This window comes from Coptis chinensis, unplaced genomic scaffold, assembly GCF_015680905.1.
Source record: "Coptis chinensis isolate HL-2020 unplaced genomic scaffold, ASM1568090v1 utg579_pilon_pilon, whole genome shotgun sequence".
Lineage (NCBI taxonomy): Eukaryota > Viridiplantae > Streptophyta > Magnoliopsida > Ranunculales > Ranunculaceae > Coptis > Coptis chinensis.
Window position 1 is genome coordinate 59933 of NW_028238168.1, and position 23103 is coordinate 83035.

General features: G+C 35.3%; 3 protein-coding genes and 1 pseudogene across 7 annotated transcripts; 1 reads left to right on the forward strand and 3 right to left on the reverse strand.

Moving 5' to 3' along the window:
• The first annotated feature begins 715 nt into the window (after positions 1–715).
• LOC147472999 (uncharacterized) lies at positions 716–4828 on the forward strand (annotated as a pseudogene). Its single transcript, XR_015210616.1, has 11 exons — positions 716–922; positions 1020–1091; positions 1188–1258; positions 1493–1571; positions 2036–2112; positions 2236–2350; positions 2439–2496; positions 2578–2649; positions 3666–3675; positions 3881–4007; positions 4665–4828. The product of XR_015210616.1 is annotated as an uncharacterized LOC147472999 (transcript).
• A 1189-nt stretch (positions 4829–6017) lies between these two features.
• Positions 6018–8031, reverse strand: LOC147473000 (putative xyloglucan endotransglucosylase/hydrolase protein 7). The gene is made up of 4 exons (XM_086587931.1): positions 7755–8031; positions 7497–7597; positions 7197–7393; positions 6018–6710 (listed from the first exon to the last, which is right to left on the reverse strand). The coding sequence occupies exons 1-4, from the start codon at positions 7939–7941 to the stop codon at positions 6320–6322; spliced, it is 876 nt and encodes a 291-aa protein (XP_086444057.1). The 5' UTR covers positions 7942–8031; the 3' UTR covers positions 6018–6319.
• A 6288-nt stretch (positions 8032–14319) lies between these two features.
• LOC147473001 (putative xyloglucan endotransglucosylase/hydrolase protein 10) lies at positions 14320–15923 on the reverse strand. The gene is given in 5 exon segments (XM_086587932.1): positions 14320–14827; positions 14939–15132; positions 15329–15429; positions 15723–15824; positions 15827–15923. Coding segments are annotated over 5 exon segments (882 nt in total). The 5' UTR covers positions 15909–15923; the 3' UTR covers positions 14320–14424.
• Positions 15924–18248: 2325 nt separating this feature from the next.
• LOC147473002 (ubiquitin-conjugating enzyme E2 2-like) lies at positions 18249–21563 on the reverse strand. 4 transcript variants are annotated; one of them, XM_086587934.1, is made up of 6 exons: positions 21119–21563; positions 20962–21046; positions 20799–20891; positions 18993–19081; positions 18826–18911; positions 18249–18600 (listed from the first exon to the last, which is right to left on the reverse strand). In XM_086587934.1, the coding sequence occupies exons 1-6, from the start codon at positions 21185–21187 to the stop codon at positions 18558–18560; spliced, it is 465 nt and encodes a 154-aa protein (XP_086444060.1). In that variant the 5' UTR covers positions 21188–21563; the 3' UTR covers positions 18249–18557. The 4 variants fall into 4 exon arrangements, with proteins under 4 accessions (XP_086444060.1, XP_086444059.1, XP_086444063.1 ...); XM_086587933.1 differs by having other exon boundaries at positions 18811–18911; positions 21119–21312; XM_086587937.1 differs by lacking the exon at positions 20799–20891 and having other exon boundaries at positions 21119–21313.
• Between the last annotated feature and the right edge of the window lie 1540 nt (positions 21564–23103).

A 23103-nucleotide genomic window follows, 5' to 3' on the forward strand; every position in this document is an offset into this window, starting at 1 on the left:
TAAATTCAATTGAAATTAATTAGTTGGAAATTGGGAATTTGGAAGAGCGTTATGCGTGAATAGAGATGGCAAATTGGAGTTGGAAGAATCTGGAATAGGTTGTGGGCCATCCATAAAGCCCATCAGAATAGAAATAATCACACATTGAAAGACATCTATGCCCTTATTTAACATCATATATTACAATTAGATAGTACATGAGTTCATAAATAGAAGTCAGAATTAAAGATAAAATAGGAAACGAAACTGTTACGCGGGGAGTTTTATTTATAAGTGAAAGATATATATATATATATACAAGTATGCGAACCGTGCTACGCATCGGTGTTTTTTCAAGGCTTTAAACTCGTCGCTCTAATATTTCTCGGATAGTATGATTTTTGTCGCTCTAACCTATGTCTCCGATAGTATGATTTTTTAAATTTTAGTTTTAATCTAAAAAATAATATAAAAATATTAGGAGGGATTGAATATAATTTCAAGAATGTGAATGAGGTTTTTAAATTATTTTAAATAATATGAAACTAATTCTAATTTTAGTAAAGTGGGAGAGTTTTTGCAAATTGTTTTAAAAAGAAAAGAACTGATTAGAAATTTAAAATAATTAAGGGAGGTGGTTCTAAAATCTTAAAATAGAGAGATTGAAAATACACTGTTCGGTTGAGAAGTGGGACTCCTAAAGACCCGGCTATCATATAGTGTAGAGATTCCATGCAGTATACTAGTAACGAAAAAATAGCCCAAGCCCGGATAGTCTCACTGCTGCTTGGTTCGCAAATCAAGATCTGGCCCTACTCTATTTTTCTTTGTTGACCCAAAAAACTGTTACTTTTTGGAACTATTAAGGGGTTTGGGTTTAGTGCTTGTGAATTAACACAAACACTTCTACGGTTTTGAACAGCCACTCATGAATGCCAACTCGGTAAGTCACGTCGAATTCTAATCCATAATTCCAATTTCAGTTTGACGAATTTTTTTATATCTCTGATTTGGTGTATTTTCTTTTGTAAATATTGAAGGAACATATCGAGCAAAATAGACACAGAGAGCTATGTCCATCACCTTCATTCTACCACTTGGTGTATGCCGAGGTAATTTTTTTTTTATAAAATTTGACCAGACCAACCAATTTTGTATTCTTCCCCTGTATATATACATACATTCGTTTTTTTTTTTTTTTTTTGCAGATTGAAGAGGTTGGATGGGAACATCTGGTGAAGTTGGCTGACGATCTGACCTACCTTAGTTTCCGCATCTTGTAAGAATTCGTTACAATCATATCATCTACTTACAACTATTTACTGTTGTATTAACAATAGGCTATTGTATTTTACTTTTTAAGAAACTGTCACTGGCTTTATCTTCAACATTCTAGCCGTTTCTGGCTTTTGAGTTCAATCTATAATGAATATATTTCAGCAATTATTATGTCTAGATAATATTATTTGCTTTTTGATATTAATTTAGCCTTTTTTTTGTCATTCTGGAGTAGAGACACAAAGAAACAATCACATATTTTGGAAGTACATTTGCCTCACAGTTATCCGAGACATGCACCTTCAATTTCTGCGGTTAGTTACCACTTCTTTAAGTTACTGTTAAGTTCTTATGATGCTGGCTATCATTTTATTTAGTTTTTACTGTGGGGGGTATGAATCATCTGTTACTGCACACACGTTGCATGAACTCTTTGCACAGGTGTATACATGTTTTGGATTCAGTCACAGTGTTCTGATGCAGCAGTTCTGGCTTGCCGTTGTTCCTTCTTTTCCTACCTTCTTGTTCTGTACCATTTAATCATATAGTGGTTATAGACCTCTCTCTCTCTCTATATATATATAACAAGATCTGAAGATATTGACATCTTGGATAGCATGATTAACTGTATTCACAACTACTTAGCACATTATGTTATGTTTACTAAGTTCTGACCTACATACAACATGGCAGATTTTTAAACTTTTTATGCAGCTTTCCAACTTATGGTTTACAATGTATTCTGCATCTAAATGTCTCATTTGGTCTTCCTCTTCAGGATGTGCCTTACATTTTATGAAGTTGAATTGGTTAGTAACGCTATGTTTGAAGGATGTTGTGCACCAGTTCCGTGAGGTAGTTTTGGCAAGTTGAATAAATGCGTTGTTATAATATACTGTCTCGAGTACTTCCGACACTAAACCATATCACTGTCTAAGTACCCCCAGTGTTACTGATGAACATTAGAATCATGTCTAGCATTTGGAGAAGCTTCATGAATTCTGGTATACCTTGCAAAATATTGATAGGAATCTCTGGGTTGTCCACCAAAGACAACCATCACGAGCAACATCGTTTCGCCAGATCAACATAGGTAAATTTCTTCTGGGTTTTTTTTGGTGGTTCTTTTCTTTGTTCTTCAACTTTTTGATTGTTTCTTACCAAGTTCACAATTAAATTAGGAAATGATTGCTGTATCGTGTTATCTGTAAGTGAACACAGCCCAAGTTCATTACCAGAGTAAGATTCATCTGATCTCTTTTGATATTTTTTATGCTCCCACAATGTTCATTCACTAAAGGAGTGTGCTTGTCTGTTTAGATGTCGTTTTCTGGGACCAAACTCATTAGTAGACTCTCTCAGAAAGACGTGGAGACGAAATAGCAAAAGATGGTAATTTGAAAGTTATTATTTGTGAACAATATAATATCTAGATCTGACTTTAATAGCATGTATTGCTGTGAACTGTGAAGTATAGGTTAAAGTGACTATAAATTGGCCTTGAATATTTATACCTGGATAATGGATATGAGGATCGCTTTTCAGCATAGTAGGTTATCATGCAATAAAACTAGGTTACGTTGACATGGGTAGGTGTTTCCGTGATCGGACACGGATAATGGTGTTGGACACGCAAAATATCAAAATTCGAGGTAAATTACATACAATATGTGTCCACGGACACATGGATACGTATCGGACACGGATTTTTTTCAAAATATGGTGTGTCCATGTAACCTAGCAATAAGATGATATTGTGGTTGTATGTTAATGTTGACTTTATAAGTTAGCCATATCTAATATCTCAATAATCAATAATGTATTAACTACACACGAATGGAGCACCAGGCTAGGCTCGACTTGAACCACTACCCATGAGTGGTGATGGTAGCTCCAGGCTTTAGTCTGCCATCCGTTAGGAAGCTATCTTAGAACCTGGACATAATCTAATAATATATCACCTACTTAATATCGAGGCTAAGCTATGTGCTTGGGACTAGGCGTGGAAGGTAAGCCAATATCAGCATGGTAGTTTGGGTTAGATCATTGTTTATTGAGAGTAGTAGTTACATATTTTGAGTCCCTTGTTATATGCAGCTCATAGGAACTAAGTTTTCTTTCACAATCAAGTAAACCCCATACTTCAAACAGGCTTCTTTTATTAGTTTATCTATATATTGTGGCGTAGGGGCTGGATGATATGAAATTCCAAATTCCTTACATGAATCTTATTGATTTGACTTTCTCTTTATGTTTATGGATACTTGGGGGGATTGCAGGTCATATATTTCATGAGCTTTCCATGTGCTATGTCTAGTATATTGGTTGGATAACCATTTCCTGCTCCTGTCTAAACCTCTCTCTGTTTTATGTCTATTAAATTCATATGGAATTTATTTGACATTTAGGAAGAAAGATGCACCGCTTCCATGAAAATCTTGCAAATATATTGGAGACTTCACTTCCTAGACCTCCATGTCTACAAAATCTCCAACATCAAGTTGAATGGAATTTGTTATGCTCAGTATCTTCCAGTTGGTAAGTTCACATTACATTTTTTTTTTCCTCTTTGTGATCGGTTAGTTAGTTATTATTGTTGTTTATCTGTCGAATGTCAATGAAGATAATGAGCTTGGGGGCAAAGAGTGGAAGTAGGCCTGACTATGTGTGCGCGACAATATCAGCTGCAGTAGAGCTTTTCATAGTGTTTGTCTTGGGGATTGGTTGTGTTCTATCACAACAACGAGGCGGTAAGCTAAATTTAATTTCCACCTATTCCATTTATGCGATGAAATAAAGGAAATGTAAAGATGTTACATTTACTACATATTCAAGGTACAACAATGTAGATTGGCCATATCTAATCCTAGTCGGACATCCAGGACCCCCACCCACCACCCAACCACACACACACACACACACACACACACACACACAAATGTCGAATACGGGATTTTCTTTTTCTTTTCAATTTAGAAGCACCTCCCTCAACACTAAAAATATCATCACTCCCCCCCTCCCCTTTTAGAAGCACCTCCTTTACATCACTGGAATTATATAATCAGTTCCCCAGCGTTTTTATACTACTACTTGAATTAGAATTAAAATCCAAAAAACCAGACTACCTATATAGTAATAAAAGATAGATATTTGAGGCTTAATGGTTTGAAGACTTGAAAAATCGGTGTGTAGCACGGTTCACATACTTGTTTATATATATATAGTAAAGCCATTAAAACTTTTGCTAATTTAACTTAAATACGCATAAAATGTAAAGCAGAACTCTTAGGTCTACCCTTTCGTCAGTTGCATAGCCTTTACAATTTTTGTTTATAGTAGTATATGGTTGTTTTGGATCACTTTTTATGTTCTGTGCAGTTTATGGTTCTTCTAATCATACATTGCAGGTCGTTTGATGTTCTGTTTGGGAACTGTCCTTACTGTTCAGGACCAGTTGCTGTAAATGTCAACACTAAAGAGTAATTGTTTCCTTTATTTTATTGTTTTTTTCAGCAATGATTAAAAAACGTTTATAATCATTCACAACAATAAAATTGGGTTTTTCTTATTTTATCTGAGTGGCCATGGAAGAAAATAACATGGAAAAAAGACTTCTATTATTTCATTTTATTTTTATTTTTATATTCTCAATGCGGAAAGGAGAAACTGATAGGAAACACCAAAAAGACATAAGAGGAAAGAGAAGGGAATCTGCGGTATATTGTTTTCAAGTATACTGTATAAGAAAGATAGCGTTTACAGTATCCTTGTTACCAATAGTTTTTACATACTTTTTGTAGAGATCTAAAGTCACAAATGCCTTCTTTCACCCTTCTTGTTATTGTCTCCCGCTATTTGTAAGTAAATTTAAACAAAAAAAGGGTACAAATGCAATTCCTTTGTACCAGAACATAGAGATTTCATTACAGATGCAATTCATTTTGCTTAGAACCATTTGCTACAAATGCAATTCATTTGGTTTACTAGAACAGAACATAGAGAATTCATACACGTTATTAGGCCGAGTCCAATGGCTCCCTATCCCCATAAAAGGGGAGTCACTTCTGGTGGTTTTTACTCTCTATCTCCAAACTACTCTCTATACATACAGAGTAATTTAGAGAGTACATAGTACCTTTGACGCAAGTTGGTTTGGTGTCAAAAAATACATGTTCTTCATTTGGCGCTGGTTGATTTGGCATAGAATGGAGTATATAATTTTTTTGTTTTGTTTTTTGTTTTTTGGTTATGGGGTCAGATGAAAGATGAAGTGGGGTAGGATCTCATTCTACGCATGCCATGCGTAGAATTGCTGCAACCATTGGACACAGTATTCAACTTTGTATCTGTAAAACACTGTTTTTTTGGGATACAAATGCTGAGTCCAAAACCATTGGACTCAGCCTTACAGAAGAACCCCAACAGTCTGATAATCTGATAATTGTTTTTCCAAGTGTTATGTGCTTGTCCACAGCCAGAGCCTTATTATGCTCCAATCGGTAATAATAATGACGAGTCTAGCTCAACGGAGCATTGACTATGCTGAGAATTGAGCCTACATTGACCATTGTGCACGTGTTCCCGATCTTCCATGACCATACGATTGTTTATTAATATGGTATTAGTTATTACAATTATTCATCACCCTGATCCCATCACCATCAGTAAGAACTTTAGAGTTTGGATTCATCCAATCAAAATATCAGATGGTTGTGAACTTTATAGTTTATAATATAGCCCGAGAAGCGTCGGTGAGGAGGTTTACTTATTGAAAATTTGAAACCACTTGCAATTGCATGTACATGCTTATATAACACATCGTTTTCAGTCACTAAGACTTTATTCTATCAAAATAATTCCACCTAATATTACAAACACATAGATGCTGACATTGCCTGCTAGTTATAGGCTACCACAAGTGTTATAGTAACAGAAGAGATTATAGCCTTACTATTCCGATTATGACGCTTGGTATGTAGGACTTCAACTTGATTGCAAATAGGTGGCTGTAGTATTCAGCACAAGTTTGCACGTATATATATGGATTGGAAGAAAATTGAATTTAGATTCCTGCCATGCATTCTGGTGGGGTGACTGGGTATCTGGATTTATCGGTGCAATAGTCATAGGTCATGTGGTTGATCCGAACCCATCTGTAGTTTCTAGCTTGAACTGCATTTAGTTGTTGGTAACTTGGACCTTCCCACCAATTCCTAGAGTTGGAAGCACAATATGCTGGTCCCGGAACTTGGCACCCCTCTATTTCAAAGTCCTTGTAGTATGCATAGAAGGGGGCCTTGCTCCAATCGATCTTCTCAATCCCACCTCTTGTAGCCCAGTCGTCTGCTTCCCACAATGTTGAGTATATACCCATTGGTTGGAACTTGGGGAATGGTAACCCTCTTGCCTCATTATTCTTGTACACTCTAATGGGTATTTCGTCCACTGCGAAACTGCACCACCAAAATTGTCATCTTTTTAATTCTAATATATTCATGATATAAACTAGAATTAATATTAAATTATTATGATCTTTTTAAGAACCCACTCTCTTGTCTTTTCTACTCTAACAGAGAAATAAACAAACAAATCAAAATCATGAAATAACTAAGGAGAAAAGAAAAATACTTTAAGAAGCATGGGACCTGTTACTTGGCAATGTCAACTGTTACTTGGCAATGTCAACGAAGTGAAGAACTACGTATGGTAATACTGAAATAGAAAGATTCACCCGCAAAAACTTTTAGTCTTTGAAGGTTTAGTTTGGTGACTTTGGTCTCTCTCTAAGGTGCTCTTGGCATTTCATCAATTTCACTTTATCATTATTAATAACTTCACGAAAGCATTGGAGTTGAGCTTATGGAGCACGTGGCTTGAACTTTTGGGATGATTCTAAAGAACCTTTATCGGAATAAGAAATGTGGGTCTCGGAAGCTTACACAACGTGATGATGATTCCAAAGGATAGAGTAAGTGTGAAAGTCTGCAGCTGGATCGAACCAAAGGTTTACTCGTTGTTCGCGATCACCCTTTCCATTGGCATACACATTGGTCTGGACGGTATAAGGTTGCCCAGTTCGATTTCCCAAGAACTCAAAATCCAACTCGTCACGTCTTGTATCAGTGTCAGAATTCATCTGTACTCATCAAACAATTAAGCATATAGATTGGTGTCACATAGAAACTATTGTCATGCGAAGTTGACAAGTATTATATATTTATATGATCATCTGTACTCACATAGAAAGCAGTGACAGTTCCAGCAGAGTCGCCAGGGATGAGCTTGATCTTCATGCTCACACGGCCAAACAAATACTGATTCTTGGAAGCAAACCCACATCCTGAAATGAAAAAAAAATCGTAAAATGAAACTGAATTACGCTAGCGTGACATTTGAAGAAGAGTTCTTATTTTGATAATCAACTGAACTGGCAAACTAATTTCATTATGTTTTGCCTATAAAAAGGAAAGGTGTATATACTGTTTATTCTCTTTTACCTGAATTTTGGTCTAGGACTAATTGTATGGCTGTCCCTCCTTCAAGCTGTTTTATATGAGAATCAGACCATGTTATATGGAAATCTTGTGTAAAGGAAGCTGGGCGGGCAGAGATAGTGCTAGAGAATACTAGGACAGACAAGAGAAGAGAAAGAGCAGCAGGGCGTAAGGATGTTGGTTTGTTCATGGTCGTTGTACACTACTTGTACCAAATATATAAATGAAATGTATGAAGTGCAATTGAGTTGTGTACAAATTGGTTGAAGAGAGGGGGTTTTATACACTGAGGAATGCGAGGGAGAGGGAATAGATAGAGACTGTTCATGCATTCAAATAGAAAGCTCTATTATATTTGACTCATCGGCCAGCTAATAGCAAGCCGTCCTTGGCCCCTCCATTCTTCGCAAACATAGTTTCTCTTTGCCTGCCACATCTCTAGTACACTTGTCTTCATTTTTAGTTTTGTATAGTCTTTTTTTTGTTTTTTTTTGTTCGATAATCGCTTTAATTTTGTATAGTCGTGGACCACAAAATTCAAATATCCAATAAATTTAGACATTCTTAGTGACGTAGCTAATACATTAATTTGGAGATGCATCTTTCATTCTCGTAGTAATTAATAAATGGAAGAGTTGAATCAAGTCCAACATTTTAAATTTCATTGCCGAACATGTGCTTTCAACATACGTAAATACTCTTTACCAAAAAAAACATACGTAAATAGTAAGAAGGGAGTCGTTATTAGTAGGTTTAACCTAGGCTAAAACATTAAATTATAAAAAGGTTTTTTGAAGTGATTTGTGTCACCCTTTACATTTTTGCAATTGATTTGGAAATTGTGGAACGTCAGTTCGGAATGAATTCTGATAAAAAAAAAGAGTTCGGATTGAATTAGTGAATGTAAACAACTTCAGAGATGATAACGAGTTTAGACTTTAGAGCACTCTTAAGTGTTACAAAATTTTGAAATAGCCCATGTTAATAGTATTGGTTTGATGCAGGTGCTACGCACCTCTGGCTTCAGCACACACATCTGAAATCACAAAAATTTAATAACAATAGAGAAGCAAAACAGCATAAAATAAAAGAAGATAAGAGCAAAATAGTCATTAAATTAAAAAGTTACGGGCAAAATCATCACAAAAAATAGACCAAAAGTCACGTAAAAAAATATTATAGTACTATTGCAGTATTATAGGTGGGAGTCGGAATTTTTAAAATAGTTAATATTTCATAGATGACTCATGGGTCTTTGTACCAAGATCTAAAATATTGCCAGTATATATATTTTTCTGGGTACTCGATATGGAAATATTCGATATATCTCCACCAAATACTGTAGGTTTTTCGACCTGATATATATCCCATTTTCTGATTTATATATTATATATCGATATATATTGTTTGATTGTTTGACTGACTTTTTTTATTGTTTGACCGATAATTTTGATATATAGTGATAATTTGACCAGTTCACCAAAAAAGATATATATCTCTGACATTTTCGATATATATCGATTTTTGGGGTACGCGATATATAACCCTATATGGAAAATTTCTACCTTGCTTTGTACACCAACCAAAATTTCCTATTGTCTAATCTTTGCCAAAAAAAAATTCTTTAATATGTATATTTAATTGATGCTTAAAAGAGAATCATATGTTTTAAAACTCCAACCAAAATATCTCATCTCTTTCTTTCCTAGATTAGTATGCAAGAAAATAGTCTAGAGAACTAATTTCAGGCCAAAATCACTGTCTAGCTAGCTAGAACAATCTTTTTTCAAAATCACTCATAGAGACAATTTTCGGGTGAAAATAACATTTAAAGACAAATAGCTCGGATTATTTGAAATAATTTTTTCCCAATTATACTATTTATATCGTTTTGGAACTTATGTTGATATATAAACAATGATTGTTCGTATCCAAATATGTGAACATACCTCATATACTCATGTTGAGGTATGACTCCAATAAGTGTAACTATTGATCATACATTATTTGATAGGGAAAAAAAAAATGTCGAGGCATGACTTCAATAGGTGTTATTATTGATCAACGATCATACATTATGTTGATATATGAATAATGATTGACCATAACTCATATTGAGGTATGAACATTATTGATGTATGAATAGTGATTGTTCATACCCCAAATAGATCATTGTTCATATTAGTATAGAACGAAATATCCCAATATTATTGGGATATATCCACCCCCCAAATCTCGATATATATCATCAAAATATCGCTCTCTGTGTTGATATTCTACATGTGGGCATCTGTTAAAATACACAAAATATTATAAATATCCCAATTTTCTTCTATTAAATAATGGACTTAAATCATTAATGGGATTATATTTGCTTTTTAATTTCAATTCTAGATTCAAATATTCTTAATTTCCGTTGATTGTGAACAAAAGAATATGTTATAACCTACCTAAATGTAGAAACAAAATATTCTTAATTCTTATTTAATTTTATTTAAATTAGATTGATTCATAAAAGGAGATTCAAAAAATAGAAAAGGAAATAATTGCAAGAAGAAAAGGAAAAAAACTAAGAAGGAAATGAAATTGATGATTGAGTTTTTTTTTTTTTTTTTTTTATAAAGAAAAATATAAATATTATATTTGATTGGGTCAAAATTGGAATTATAGGGCTTAAAAAAAATAGTATACATTCATCAAATCTAGATCCAAAGAAAAAGAACAAAAAGAGAGAAGATGGAACATCAAATTTATTCAGCAACTACCTTAATCATCTAAACAAACTCTCCCATACAAAAGTTTTAGTATATATATATATCACAATATTTTCAAATTATCAATATATCAATACAATATCGTGATATTTGAGGATATCTCGTGGATTACAATTTTGATGTTTGAAATGATCAAATTCGTATTCTAGATATATTTATATATTTTGCTCAAATTTTGATATATATTACGATATTTTGTATTATGATTCATATTCTAATATGTATTCTTACTGATCATATATTATATTGAGGTATGAACAGTTATTGTTTATATTCCAATAGGTGTTCTTACTGATTATATATTATGTTGAGGTATGACCAATTATTGTTTATATTCCAATAGGTGTTTTTACTTATCATATATTATGTTGTGGTATGAACAATTATTATTTATACTCCAAATAGATATTAACAATGATTGTTCATACTATATATACCGATTTCAGTTAGGGGCACTGTTTATTATTTCGAATCAAGAATATACTTGACCTTTTAACTACTCAAGCCGTTTTTTATTTCAGTGTCAAGAGTATACTTGACGACTTTGCATCTACCTGATTCTTGTGAGTGATTAACAAAACATGATTTTGAATGTGATTTTTTCGTCCCAGAGCTGATTAATATGTGGCTCGCTAGAAAACAAATAAATTGCTTTTTCGAAATCTATAGCGAGGAAAGGTACGTATATAGATCCCAAGAACGACAAGTCGACAAATATAACTGAATAAGTGGGAAAGTCCTCAAGGGACATTTCAACAACCGACGTTCGCACGTTTAGCTTAAAAAACTTTTCCCTAACAGACTAACAGAAACTATAATTACTCTCTTTATTAAGAATTAGTTCGCGGATGTACAATTTTTTTTTCCTTGCATGTAATATGAACCGATTTATTCCTCATGAAATTATACTCCTTTTGTAATTTGCTGTCATCTCAAACGCATTGGACACGATGATACTTACTTTTGATAAGCAGAACCTTTTGAGCTTTCGACAGCCAATCATCCATGTCGATAATGAGACGCAAACTGCTAATTAGCTGGAATCGAGTATAATTCATTTCTTAGTATAATTTATCTTTTTATCAACTTCTTAGAATTTTCATGAACAATTACCCTTTGTGGCAAAAAGAAGACGAAGAAAAGTTAGGAATTCGGATTACGTAAGGTCGCAGCTGACGCACTTTGAAGTTTGAACTCTCCATACGATTACTTTATATTTTTGGTCCTAGGTTCACGGTTCACGTGTGATTCTGGAGAGGAAAGCCCGTGTAACAAATTTCCTATTGACCTTTTTTTTATCCATAATCAATATTCATTTTAAAAAAAATGCATTAGCTAGTAACTATAATAAGCTACAGATGGCTACAAGCCTACAACATAAATCGACATCACTAAAGTTGTGATAGGGAAAGAAGCAATTAATTAGGTCCAGTCATTCAGGGATAATATTGAATTAGGGATACACTGGAAGTTCACGCAATCACTCTTGCACGTACAGCTTTCTCCTCTCATTTTCACACAAAAACACTACATATGTAGTTACATGTTTGTATCATTGGCGTGACAAATACCGAATTTGTAAATGTTGTCAACTTGATTACTCAATTCACCATTACGGCATTACCATAATAAGTTTACCTTCACTCCTTCAGCATGGGTCAAAACATAAAAATTCAACAGAATATTTCTGCTTCTGGTTCACCCGATATTGATATGTAACTGATAATAATCATAGCTAGTAAATTCGTGGACGGCAAAAGTTCGATACGTCAATTATTCGCCTAAGATTCGAAATTTTCAACAATAATACTTTTAAATATTCGGTCCAATAAAACGCTAACGGTAAAAAATACGATATCGTGTTTTTTTAAACGGGTATAATACTTAATATATTTCTTTAAAATTTGGCTATATATTTTACATTTAAAATTTTGATATATAAGTATATAACGCTTTTTATTTTTATTTTTACAATTTTATTCATGAAAAAATAATACAAATGTCATTTTATTCGCCAAACCTTATAATTTGAATAATTCGCGAATAATTCGCAATTATAAGCCCGATCCAACCAATTCGCTAATTAAACCGTATCATTCAAAAAATTCAAATTATTCGCTTTTTATTCATTAAACCTTATATATTCGCGAATAATTAGTTGAATAATTCTAAATTACTAGCTATGATAATAATAGACAATTTTCAATTCACCTTTATGTTATATATATATATATACGCACTTAACATTTCTCGAGAATCCAGTATTTCTGTTGACATGTATAAAGCGTTAAGTTCTCGACTCTCGACCACCACTCAGGTATATACTAATAACATTGACCATAAGTCCAATATTACATGAAGCTAGGCGAGACTGATGCACACTTGTGTGCAGGTACAATATAATTCAAAAAAGTTTGGATATATTAGTTGGTACCAGTTCGATAACTGTTATGACATCTATGTCATATTAACTGGGCAGAATGTGACTTGAAATGGAACTGAGTGAGGGATTGGAATAAAAAGTTGTACAGGTATAGAGCTGAGAAATGAATGGTCACGTTTTGATGCATAAAAGATTGGAATAGGAGTCGTCGTCTTATCCGTGTACCTAACCATTAAGAGGAGGTTCGAACAAGAACAAGATAATATGAAAAATTGAAAATGGGCCATAGTTAATTTACGGCGTTTTATGATACAATAATTGATGAAGCCCAGTCGAAATTTACTAAAGTTGGGCCACTGATCGTACAATTATGGCAACTTGGGCCCGAAGCGCGGGTATAGATGTTAGTGTATATGCACTGTTCTAAAAATCGGCTTCTTAAGCAGTGCCCAACTGACTTGCCTAGGCTCAAGTCGTTTAAAAAATCGGTGGACCGACTAAGCCTGTGTAGGCTTAAGATTTGAATGAGTTAAAAAGACTCAAGTCTAATATAAATTATATGCCACTATAACAAATAGTATGTTTTTATATGAAGTCGATATTCTTCAATTATTATGCATTCTTATAATAAGTATTTTTGTTTGTATTTATTTTTTGAGTTATTGTAAATGATTTTCTTTAGTATAGATATATATTATTATATATATTAGGAAAAAAAACCGTCTAGCGCCTAGCTATCTAGGCATTGCCTAGAAAGCCTAGGTGTTCTCCCACCGCCTAACGTTTTTTAGAATACTATGTATATGCCCAGATTCTACGTTTGGGCGTTTGCAGATTCTTAGTCTTGGGCCTTAAGAGCAACTCTAAGTGGAGGCATCAAGTGTCAATTTGTCTTAACCATTATGAATTTCAACAAAAACCATCTCTAGGTGGAGGTAAATATAGAGGCATTAAGTGTCTAGCCGCATCGGTGGAGGCAAATTTGCTATTTTGGATATGGATGTGGCAGGGCACTCCCACTTTCATGTGAGTGTTTTTTTTTTTTGGGCAACTCTCCCCACAGACAAATTGATGTTTTAATAATTTCAAAAACTAACTTGGGATCCACTTTTAACAAAAAAAAATATTTAAAATAAAATTGAGTCTTACTATTAATTATATTGCTTCTACCCTCTACCCCTACCCTCTAGATCGAGTTGGTCATTGTTTGAGGATGTTTGCCTCAAATTTAGTATTAAACATGACAATTGATGCATTCACCACCTAGAGATGCTGTAAGACTTAACAGTTCAAGTTCAATGTGAGAGAATACATTATCCAGGAACCGAGTACAACTGTACAAGTATTAAAAAGTCTGATTAGCTTCTCATATCAATCTTTATCCACTTCACACTTTGGCTCGAGTTCTGGGATAACCTGGGTCGAGCTCATTTCGCAAGTTTGGAACTTTGGATTGACCACTTTAGAGATGTCCCATATTTTCAATCATTTGCATCGAATATATATTCCTCTTGAATTAGTACTTGGGGAGAGAACACTCCTTTGGCAGATTGTTGTTGAATCTCTTGTTATCTTGGCAGTAGTCGTAGATAACATGGTACTTCCTAACCCATTTGAACAACTTTCGCTGTGGTCCAGTTAGTGTGCTAAATCTGTCTTTGTTCCACCAATTGGTATCACTATCCGCCCTACAAAACCTTGCATTACCTCTCCAAATACAAGCATCAACCTTGTGATTCCTAAATGAGGCTATAAAGGGACCTTTGGACCAATCAATCTTGTCTTTTCCACCGTTCGTAGCCCAGCTGTCCCCGTTCCACAGGCTGATTTTGATACTCATTGGTTGCCATCTTGGAAAAGCCACTCCCTTGTCTGCATGGTTTCTGTATACTCTAATTGGAACCCAATCCACCATAAATCTGAACACACAGAAAAAATCATCAGATTATGATATGTACCAGTTTACTTGTATGTCCGCCACATGTACAATTTCTGGGTACAGAACATAACGTTTGATAAACTAGACTTACACAATTTGATGAAGGTTCCATAGGATTGTATATGTATGGAAGTCCAGTGTTGGATCAAACCATAAATTTATCCTCTCTTCTCTGTTATCAAATCCATCAGCAAACACGTTTGTTTGAAGAATATATGGCTTCCCGGCCACATTGCCAAGAAATTCAAAATCTATTTCATCTCTGTTTGGTTGATCAGAGGTTAACTGCATCGCATATGACCGGAAAATGTATATAACCGTCAGCCGGGCAAATATCTCAAAAATGTTTATATTTTTCTAGTCCGAAAACAATGCATCAGCAGACAAGTAAACACAGGAAACATAATCATAGTGTCAATCTTAATAATTTCTAATGGATGCCAAGAAGAGCTAGGCACAAGAAATGGAAGGGAGTACTCACATAATAGGCGACGACAGTGCCTGCTGAATGGCCTGGTACAAGTTTGATCTGCATATCGATTTCCCCAAACAAGAACATCTCATTTGAAGCGAAACCAGCACCTATATCGAAAACAAGAAGAAATGCAATGCTTGTTCATTTATCAGTGTTAAAACTAAAATTCAAGCATGAAATGTAAGTAGTATAAGAAAAAAATTCTCCCCCACCATTGTGCATTCAGTCATCAATTTTACAAGAGGATGTATTTGTGCACGAAATTCATAATATGAAAATGACAAATTTGAACTTTTATTTTAGCATGTACCAATGTACCATGAACATTAATTTCAGTAATACGGTTTAGAATAACGAAAGACAACTAAATGATCAGATTCTCTTCGTTCTTCCATGATACCTGACTCTTCATCAAGCTTTAAGCTTCTCTCGTGCCCATCGGCTGAAGTGTTTATATGAGTAGGGGCCCATGTTACGAAGAAATCCTTGTTGAAGTCCCCACGGATACAACAGAAGAATATGAAACCTGTATGAAATTCGCTATTAGAAAACCAATAATGACAATGACCTCGTTATTCCTGATCATGGTTCCTATGTTATTATTTGAATTAATCCTACATATAAGTACTGAGAGAGATGGAGTAGTTGCGGTTTATATAATGATTGCATGCTGAGTCTATTGAAGATTGTAAAGAGAAGCAAGGAAGGTTTGCTGAAGAATGCCTTTAGAAGGAAGCAAAGGAATGTTGGGGTGGTAGACTCTGGATATTGTAGTTTAGATTGCCGTCCTTCTCAGGATGATTCCAAAACTCTTCCTCTTGCGTTGTTATATCATTATTATAAAAAAAAGTTTGGAAGGATTTTCAAATGGCTGTCATAATTCTTAATAATCAACACTCAATAACTATGAGTCGATCAAGCTTAGAAACTAAGTTTAGTTTTCATTTGGAGTGTCTTAGGGGATTAGTAACTGGAGAAGTCAGCCATATATGTTGACTCATCTGCATAATGTATCAAACTTCGATCATGAGTAAGCAAGCATCTCACTTTCCGTCACTATTAGCACATGATTACTTAGTGACGTAACTTAATGACGAACATACACACTCTTGTGGTTCTCGTTGTAAACAGTCTGTGTCTTGATGTTTCAACCTATAAATTGTCACTTAAAGCATCCCCCAGTCGGGAAAACAGCAGGGATCCACACCTTCAAATGTTCCTTCAATTCCCAGGCACAAAATAGGCAGAGTAAGGTTTGAGCCAATATACTTCAACTTGCACCAAATCACATTGCCTAGCTATAGCTACCCATGCAACATAGTTCTGGTTGAGAGGATCATTCCTAATTTAATTCAATCAACCATACATACTTAATATTCCAATCAAACACCATTCTCAGTTGTGCTCCCTTGACTATGCTGCTGTAGTTTATGTGACTCTGTTGCTGTAGTTTATGTGACACAATGTACGCTTTCTAAGGCGCTTTGTATAATGTAGCAACTTGAAGCAAGCTTTGTGTAAGCACATAGGCCTTCTCTTGAGGGTCCTTTCTTTCTACCGAAGAGCAAAAAGTTGAGAAAGCAAACAAAGATTTGGCTTCATTACTTTTTAGAATAATTTGGTCTGACAACCTTCCCCTTTTGACTGAATGTGGCTCGCTGTTTATGCTCTATCTTAAGTCTAATTGTAAAACGGCTAAAAGTACATTCCATGTTCAGACCAGCTTCATCTTAGGATAAACTCACATATTGGTGCCAGACGCCAGCAGAATCTCTCTTACATAATTGCTATTTGCTAGGAAGTAATTGATTGAGCAATCAATTTGAGAAACAACATAGTAAAAAATCTTCGATCTTTTTTCCTTGATGGCTTATAAGATGAAAGAAAAACCACATAAGAATGCAAGAAAGAGAAACAACTTCCCCCTAGAGATTGAGAGATACTGAAAACAATTTTTACGGTGAATAAAGGCATGGTTTTTAGGACACTAGAACTTCGCTGGCAAACAAATTCAGCAGTCACTACGATACCTATCTATTCTAGTTGTCGAACATTGTAGCTATAAATAACCCGACCTTCCAGACAAACACTCCGAGCCCCAGCTCACAGCCAATCAGTCTACACAGCCCACAACTTAGACGGAGAGGTTGATGGCAAGCTAACCAGAGAATCAGTATGTACCGTTAACATGGCCAATGTTCTATAACCAAGATCATCTTTTGGTCTGCTTCAATATTTTTGGTGGAATTATGTACCTGGGAATTCAAATCGAGTTAATCGACCCTATATGGAATTAACTTGTTCAAACTGTTTTCACCACTTACCTTCCATATCTATACGATGTGTGGCTCAAAGGGCCCATTCGGCGGCTACAAATCTTCCTTAGAAAACATGACATGGCGAATCCAAGTGATTTTGGAGTTTGTGTAATTTTGTTAAACCAAATCAGTATCCATGTGATTTATCTAAAAATCACTCAAAAGTCAACAATTGCAGCTGGACTAGCCTATAAACTGTTGGGCTTCCAAATTTAATATGGTAATGCATATAGGGCTGGCCCAATTGATGTTATTGGGCTTATAGATAATAACCAATTGGGCTGGTAGAGAAGATAGCGCCGAAGGCGCATCAAGTTCATGCAAGTTCATGTTAGATAGTGCTGAAGGCGCGTCGAGTTCACAAGTCCGTACAGCACGTACATACCCTAGTATGGTACATTATGTCTGATCTTACGATAGATTTACGTAAACATGAACTTAGTCAGTAACATCAGAAATGTACAGCCCATGCTGGGATGACTTGTGAATCGGAAACATTGAGAAGTGAGAGCATATTCATCTTTTAGGCTGCATTTGGAATTCTAAACTTGTTGGACTGCTTTTGCTTCTATAATTCTTTCAGGCATGTTGACCATTATGTGCAAATCTTGCGCAAGAAGCTATTGTAATTTCTCTCATGGTTACAAATCTAAATGTCCCCACAGTTGGGGAGCAGGAATGTCATGTATATTTTGTCTTGGTATGCACGAGTGTCGGAGTTGCAAATGTTACAATCAAAGTTTCAATAACAAAGTTTTGCTTTTAGTATTTACATGTAACAGAATTTGTGACAGTGAATACGTACAAATCATAATTTGGAGTTCGAAGTGAAAGGAGAGAGATATTCCACATTTCAACACCAAGAGAAGCTCTTTTCAACTTGGAGGATCACCAACAAGGACAATGGAGATGGTTTCTCAGAATGATTCAGTGGATCTACGAGCACATCGACGCACTCTCCTGCAACAATGAGGTCAGAGACAGTCAAAACATGTCAATGCCTTTAATCAGAAGGTCCTTCTACACACCCATGCAAAAAACTGCACCACAACTGGAGTACACAGAAAAGCTAGCTATTCAAAGCATTGCTCTGTACCACATTTCTCACTTTGTACCACCTTCCCCACTAACCCAAATACTACACAGGTAAATGCATGGAAACGATTTTACCAGAAACACATTAACCTGTTATAGGCCTGGCTATCTTGTTGATACATCTGAGCAGCCTCAGGGTTCGCAGGACTAGCTGGATTTGGATCCATCAGAAGTGACTGCAACACATGAAGGTTGATACAACACACTTCACTTATTGATTGTAACTAAAGTGTAACACAAGGCGATGGACGACTTACCTGAACTGACGTCAAAATTGTACAGACACTGTGACAAGGTGACCACGCATCTTGAATGATGTCCATACAAAGTGTGCCATCACGATAAACTGCAGGAGTCATAAGAAAATAAAGACGCCAAACTTCCTAAAGAGGGAATCAAAAATGATAACAAAAGCACATTGAAGATCTAGTAGGCAACATAGTGATCAAAGTAATGGTAATTGCACGTAAGGAATCGGTTGAGTAAACTGGCCACATATAATTTGGTATAAGCTATTAAACATGCAATGGTAATTGCACGTAAGGAATCGGTTGAGTGCTGCTTGAAGATTCCATTAAATGATTTAAAGAAGTTTCTAATAAAAACTTGATCCAAGGATTAAATGGACATAATTGTTTTACAAATTATTACTAAATTTCGTTTTTAAAGTAGGAAGAGAAGTGAGGAAACCTGAAAAAGAGTTCTAATGCAAGTATAAAATAGCGTATATCTCTTGATCATGATTTTCAGAGAACATGCAGAATTTTGAAGGAAACGCACTGCATAATGTCATAATATGATATTATGGAGCATAAAGCCTCCGCTACCTTCTTTAAGTTTTCAAATGAAATTCATGCACACCTAGTTTAGTGATAAAATTCATTTTTATGTAATCATATTTACACCTAGATGGTTCGCTTAAGAAAAACAAGTCGTCATACTAAGTCAAAATGTTCGCATCCTAACAAATCATATGGAGCACTCTGAGAAATATGGGTGGTTAGTAGTAGCTCATAAAGAAATATAACAAGCAAGTACCTCGAAGTGCAAGGTGAAGTAAACGAGTTAGTACTAAAGGTATCGATTGCGTAAATTTGTCTGAAGGACTTGTGGTCGAGAACAAACCTAAACACTTACTGATAAGTGGTCACTTCACATGCTAAAAGTTGAGTTTCTCTTAGTTGGTTAATATTTGCATCACAACTGTGAACAGCTCAAACTCTGTATGTTAAATCTTCACTAATGCCTCCCCACTTAACAATAACTAAAGATACACAAGGTTAAGCGTTTGAATTAACTTTGGCTTCATCATGTGGAGAAACTTTCCTAATGTCCTTTCTCCACCGTTTTGACTCCCATTTTTCTTATTCCTTTTATGATAAACCTAAAAGGTCATGACTGTATTGAATAAGGAATGAATTATCAGGACAACGCTAACTCATGGAAATTTCGTAGTATAGGAAACTTAGAATGTAATGTCATGGAAACTTGGTGAGTGCACCTAGCCATCTACCTAGGTTTCATACATGTATAATTAACCACCTTGGAGATCACATACCAAATAACAAAACACATAGGGTAAAGTTCCTCCATCATAAGATGAGTTTCCGACTACAAGTCCACCACATTGCCGATGATTCACTCAGGACTGAAGGCGTCGCAACGATGCAATAATATTTACAAGTCATCAAAACATGATATGATGGAACATACTTTGAGTTTTTGATTTGTGAAATCACACAGATTTATATACTTATTCGTGAATTTAAAAAGTTGAAAAACGAGTAAAGACACAAACTGAATCAGATGCATCCAGAAGCTCTAACGAAAGTTGAATTTTGAGTGATCCTGCAATTGCCTAGCATGTTTTATATAAGAACTAGCAGATGAAAAAGCATACAGATTCAAGACGATCCTAAATTGTGTGATATAGTAATGTACTAGATAACTTAACAGAAGAACATTATATGAAGTAGCATAATCGATAGTTCAAAGTAACAAGGAACCAAAACTTAAGACAATAGATCCAACGAGAAAGAAGAAAGTTAAAGCTTAAAACTAACCATTGGGATGAAAAATTTCAGAAGTAAATCGAACACGAGGGGGTTTTTCGGGATAATTATCTCCAAAAATCAATCTTAATCCGAACACGCCACCTGAATTATAGACTAAGACGGATTAAATTTAAGCTTTGTATATAATTGGCAAAAGCAGTAGATGTGTTACCTTCCCAGGGTGTTTCGTCTGGACCAAATATGGTTGCACTCCACACGAACAGATTCTCGTCTGATAATGGACTCGCGCTGCATCCCTGATACATGCAAAATTATATTTTTTACTACTGATTTTGAATTCTGAGTAGAGAAGAGAACATAAAATTGACCTCTGGAGGCTCGTTTACAATTGATTTGAGATCAGACATAAGACGAAGCTGGGAAGAGGACGATGCCATGATTTTCTCTACACTCACTTTGTATTAGATCTGAAATTGGGAAGTGAAAGATAAGATATGGAGATTTTCCTATTTCGCGGGGTTTTGGATTCGTACAACCGCCTTTGCCAACCTGTAAAGCGCGCGATATATGACTGCCAACTGGATTATATAAATATATATATTTGGTCCCAAAAACGGAATCTCTCTTTCACAAATAAAGAAATTCTTTATTAAAAATAAAGGATTAGCCTCATTCTCCTATTTTGAAGCACCGAGATTTCTTTTTCTCATCAGAACTTGCCCCCTCACCCTCCACTGCTTACACATTCACTCTTTCTTTGGAACTCATCAACAGACACTCTCATGGAGGACTATGTTAGGAAGCTAGCTCTATGGCACACAAAGACTTTCAAGCCCATCATGACGCACGAAGAACTAGAGCCCATTGTGTCGACTTTGGGTTTCTTTGGGTACCCACCAACCACCAACACAAGTGGCGCAGTTTGGAAAGAGTATGGTTTTAACGGCGGAGCATGTGATCGTATATCCATTACTGAGAATGAGAATGAGACTGAAACTGAGACTATCCCTCTTCCCCGTCCAAGGTTACCTTACCCAAGGATAGACGGTCTGCATCAATACACGTATCGTGCCTTCTGCGATGCCGTTGCCTTTTACATCGGGGAACGTGAATTTCCCGATCACCTCCACGTGAGGTACTTACTATTTTTATCACTTTCTTATTTGTGTTTTTTTTTTTATTTGTTTAATTTTTTTTTTATTTATTTGCCCATGCTTATACCTCATATCATTCAAATTGTCTCTCTCTATTTGGGGCAAAAAGTCAATTTGATTGTTTATGTTGGTGATTATGTTGAGTAGTTGGGACGGATTCTTTAAAAATTCAATTTGATTGGAGACCTGAGGGTTCCAATCGGTGGGACCAGTCAATCTTAGGCTTACTCACCACGGAAAAGTACTTCAAAAGTGTACAGTTGTGGTTCTATGCAAGGAATCCAGCAATTTATTTTGTTTTTTTTTTTATTTTTGTTTCTTTTGGCAAATTGTTTTTAACTGAAAAGCAGATACATAATTACATACTTGCCACTGCAGCAAGCTACTTCTCCCCCAAACCAAAGTACCAAACCCTTTGCTGCCCTTCAATCCTTACCTTACTTAACCAGTGGCCAGAAATTTACTGAGTTCTGAATTTGTGATGGATTGAATTGTCGACAAAAAAAAAGGCTATAGCAATATAGGTTGTACTTTTTTTCATCATTTAATCTTTTTTAATATATCCTCTTTTATTGAGCTTCGTTAAAAAAGTTTTTTTTTAAATAAAATAGAAATGAAAAAAGTCAGAGATGACGAATGGGAATCTTTCATCAAAAGCACAAGTCCCGAGTCAAATAGGAAACACCAGCTATGTAGGTAGTAGGTGAACCTGTTTTGGTAGGTTAGTCTGGTACAGTGGTACCTGTACTGCATGCACGCATATGCCTATTCAAGGGGTGCTTGCTGGCCAGCATTCATGCTTGATGATAAGATATTTTTCTGCTGGTTTTAGTTTTTCCTTTTAATTTTTCTGTTTTTAATTTTATGATGTTTACCGCATGGTACCTTGATTCACGTGGAACATTTTATCTCTAAAAAAACTGGAGAACTGTAGCGGGCTCTTTTTTTTCTTCTTCAATATTAAACCAAAAAGCTAAAACATGCCCTTGTTTCAAGGCATAAAAACAGTAGATATAGTTCTCTTAGAAAATTTTGCATAAAAAATCATGAAGTAGACTGGAAACATGACAACACACTCATCAGTCATCACAGGCACAAAAATACAAACTTATTAGGAACATAGGCTGTTAAGTGTGGTGTGTACATGGCCTGATGACGGCCACTTGGGTATTAAGCACCTAGCCAACACCCAAGTCAAA

Excerpts from the sequence above, each read along its gene's own strand:
- LOC147473000 (XM_086587931.1), bottom strand. The coding sequence starts at position 7,941 with ATGAACAAACCAACATCCTTACGCCCTGCTGCTCTTTCTCTTCTCTTG. Across the intron at positions 7,598-7,754 it reads AGTCCTAGACCAAAATTCAG|GATGTGGGTTTGCTTCCAAG; the intron begins GTAAAAGAGAAT and ends TTTTCATTTCAG. Across the intron at positions 6,711-7,196 it reads TGGAATCATCATCACGTTGT|TTTCGCAGTGGACGAAATAC; the intron begins GTAAGCTTCCGA and ends TTGGTGGTGCAG.
- LOC147473002 (XM_086587933.1), bottom strand. The coding sequence starts at position 21,187 with ATGGCATCGTCCTCTTCCCAGCTTCGTCTTATGTCTGATCTCAAATCA. Across the intron at positions 18,912-18,992 it reads CAATTTTGACGTCAGTTCAG|TCACTTCTGATGGATCCAAA; the intron begins GTAAGTCGTCCA and ends CATGTGTTGCAG. Across the intron at positions 18,601-18,810 it reads AACAGGTTAATGTGTTTCTG|GAGAGTGCGTCGATGTGCTC; the intron begins GTAAAATCGTTT and ends TCATTGTTGCAG.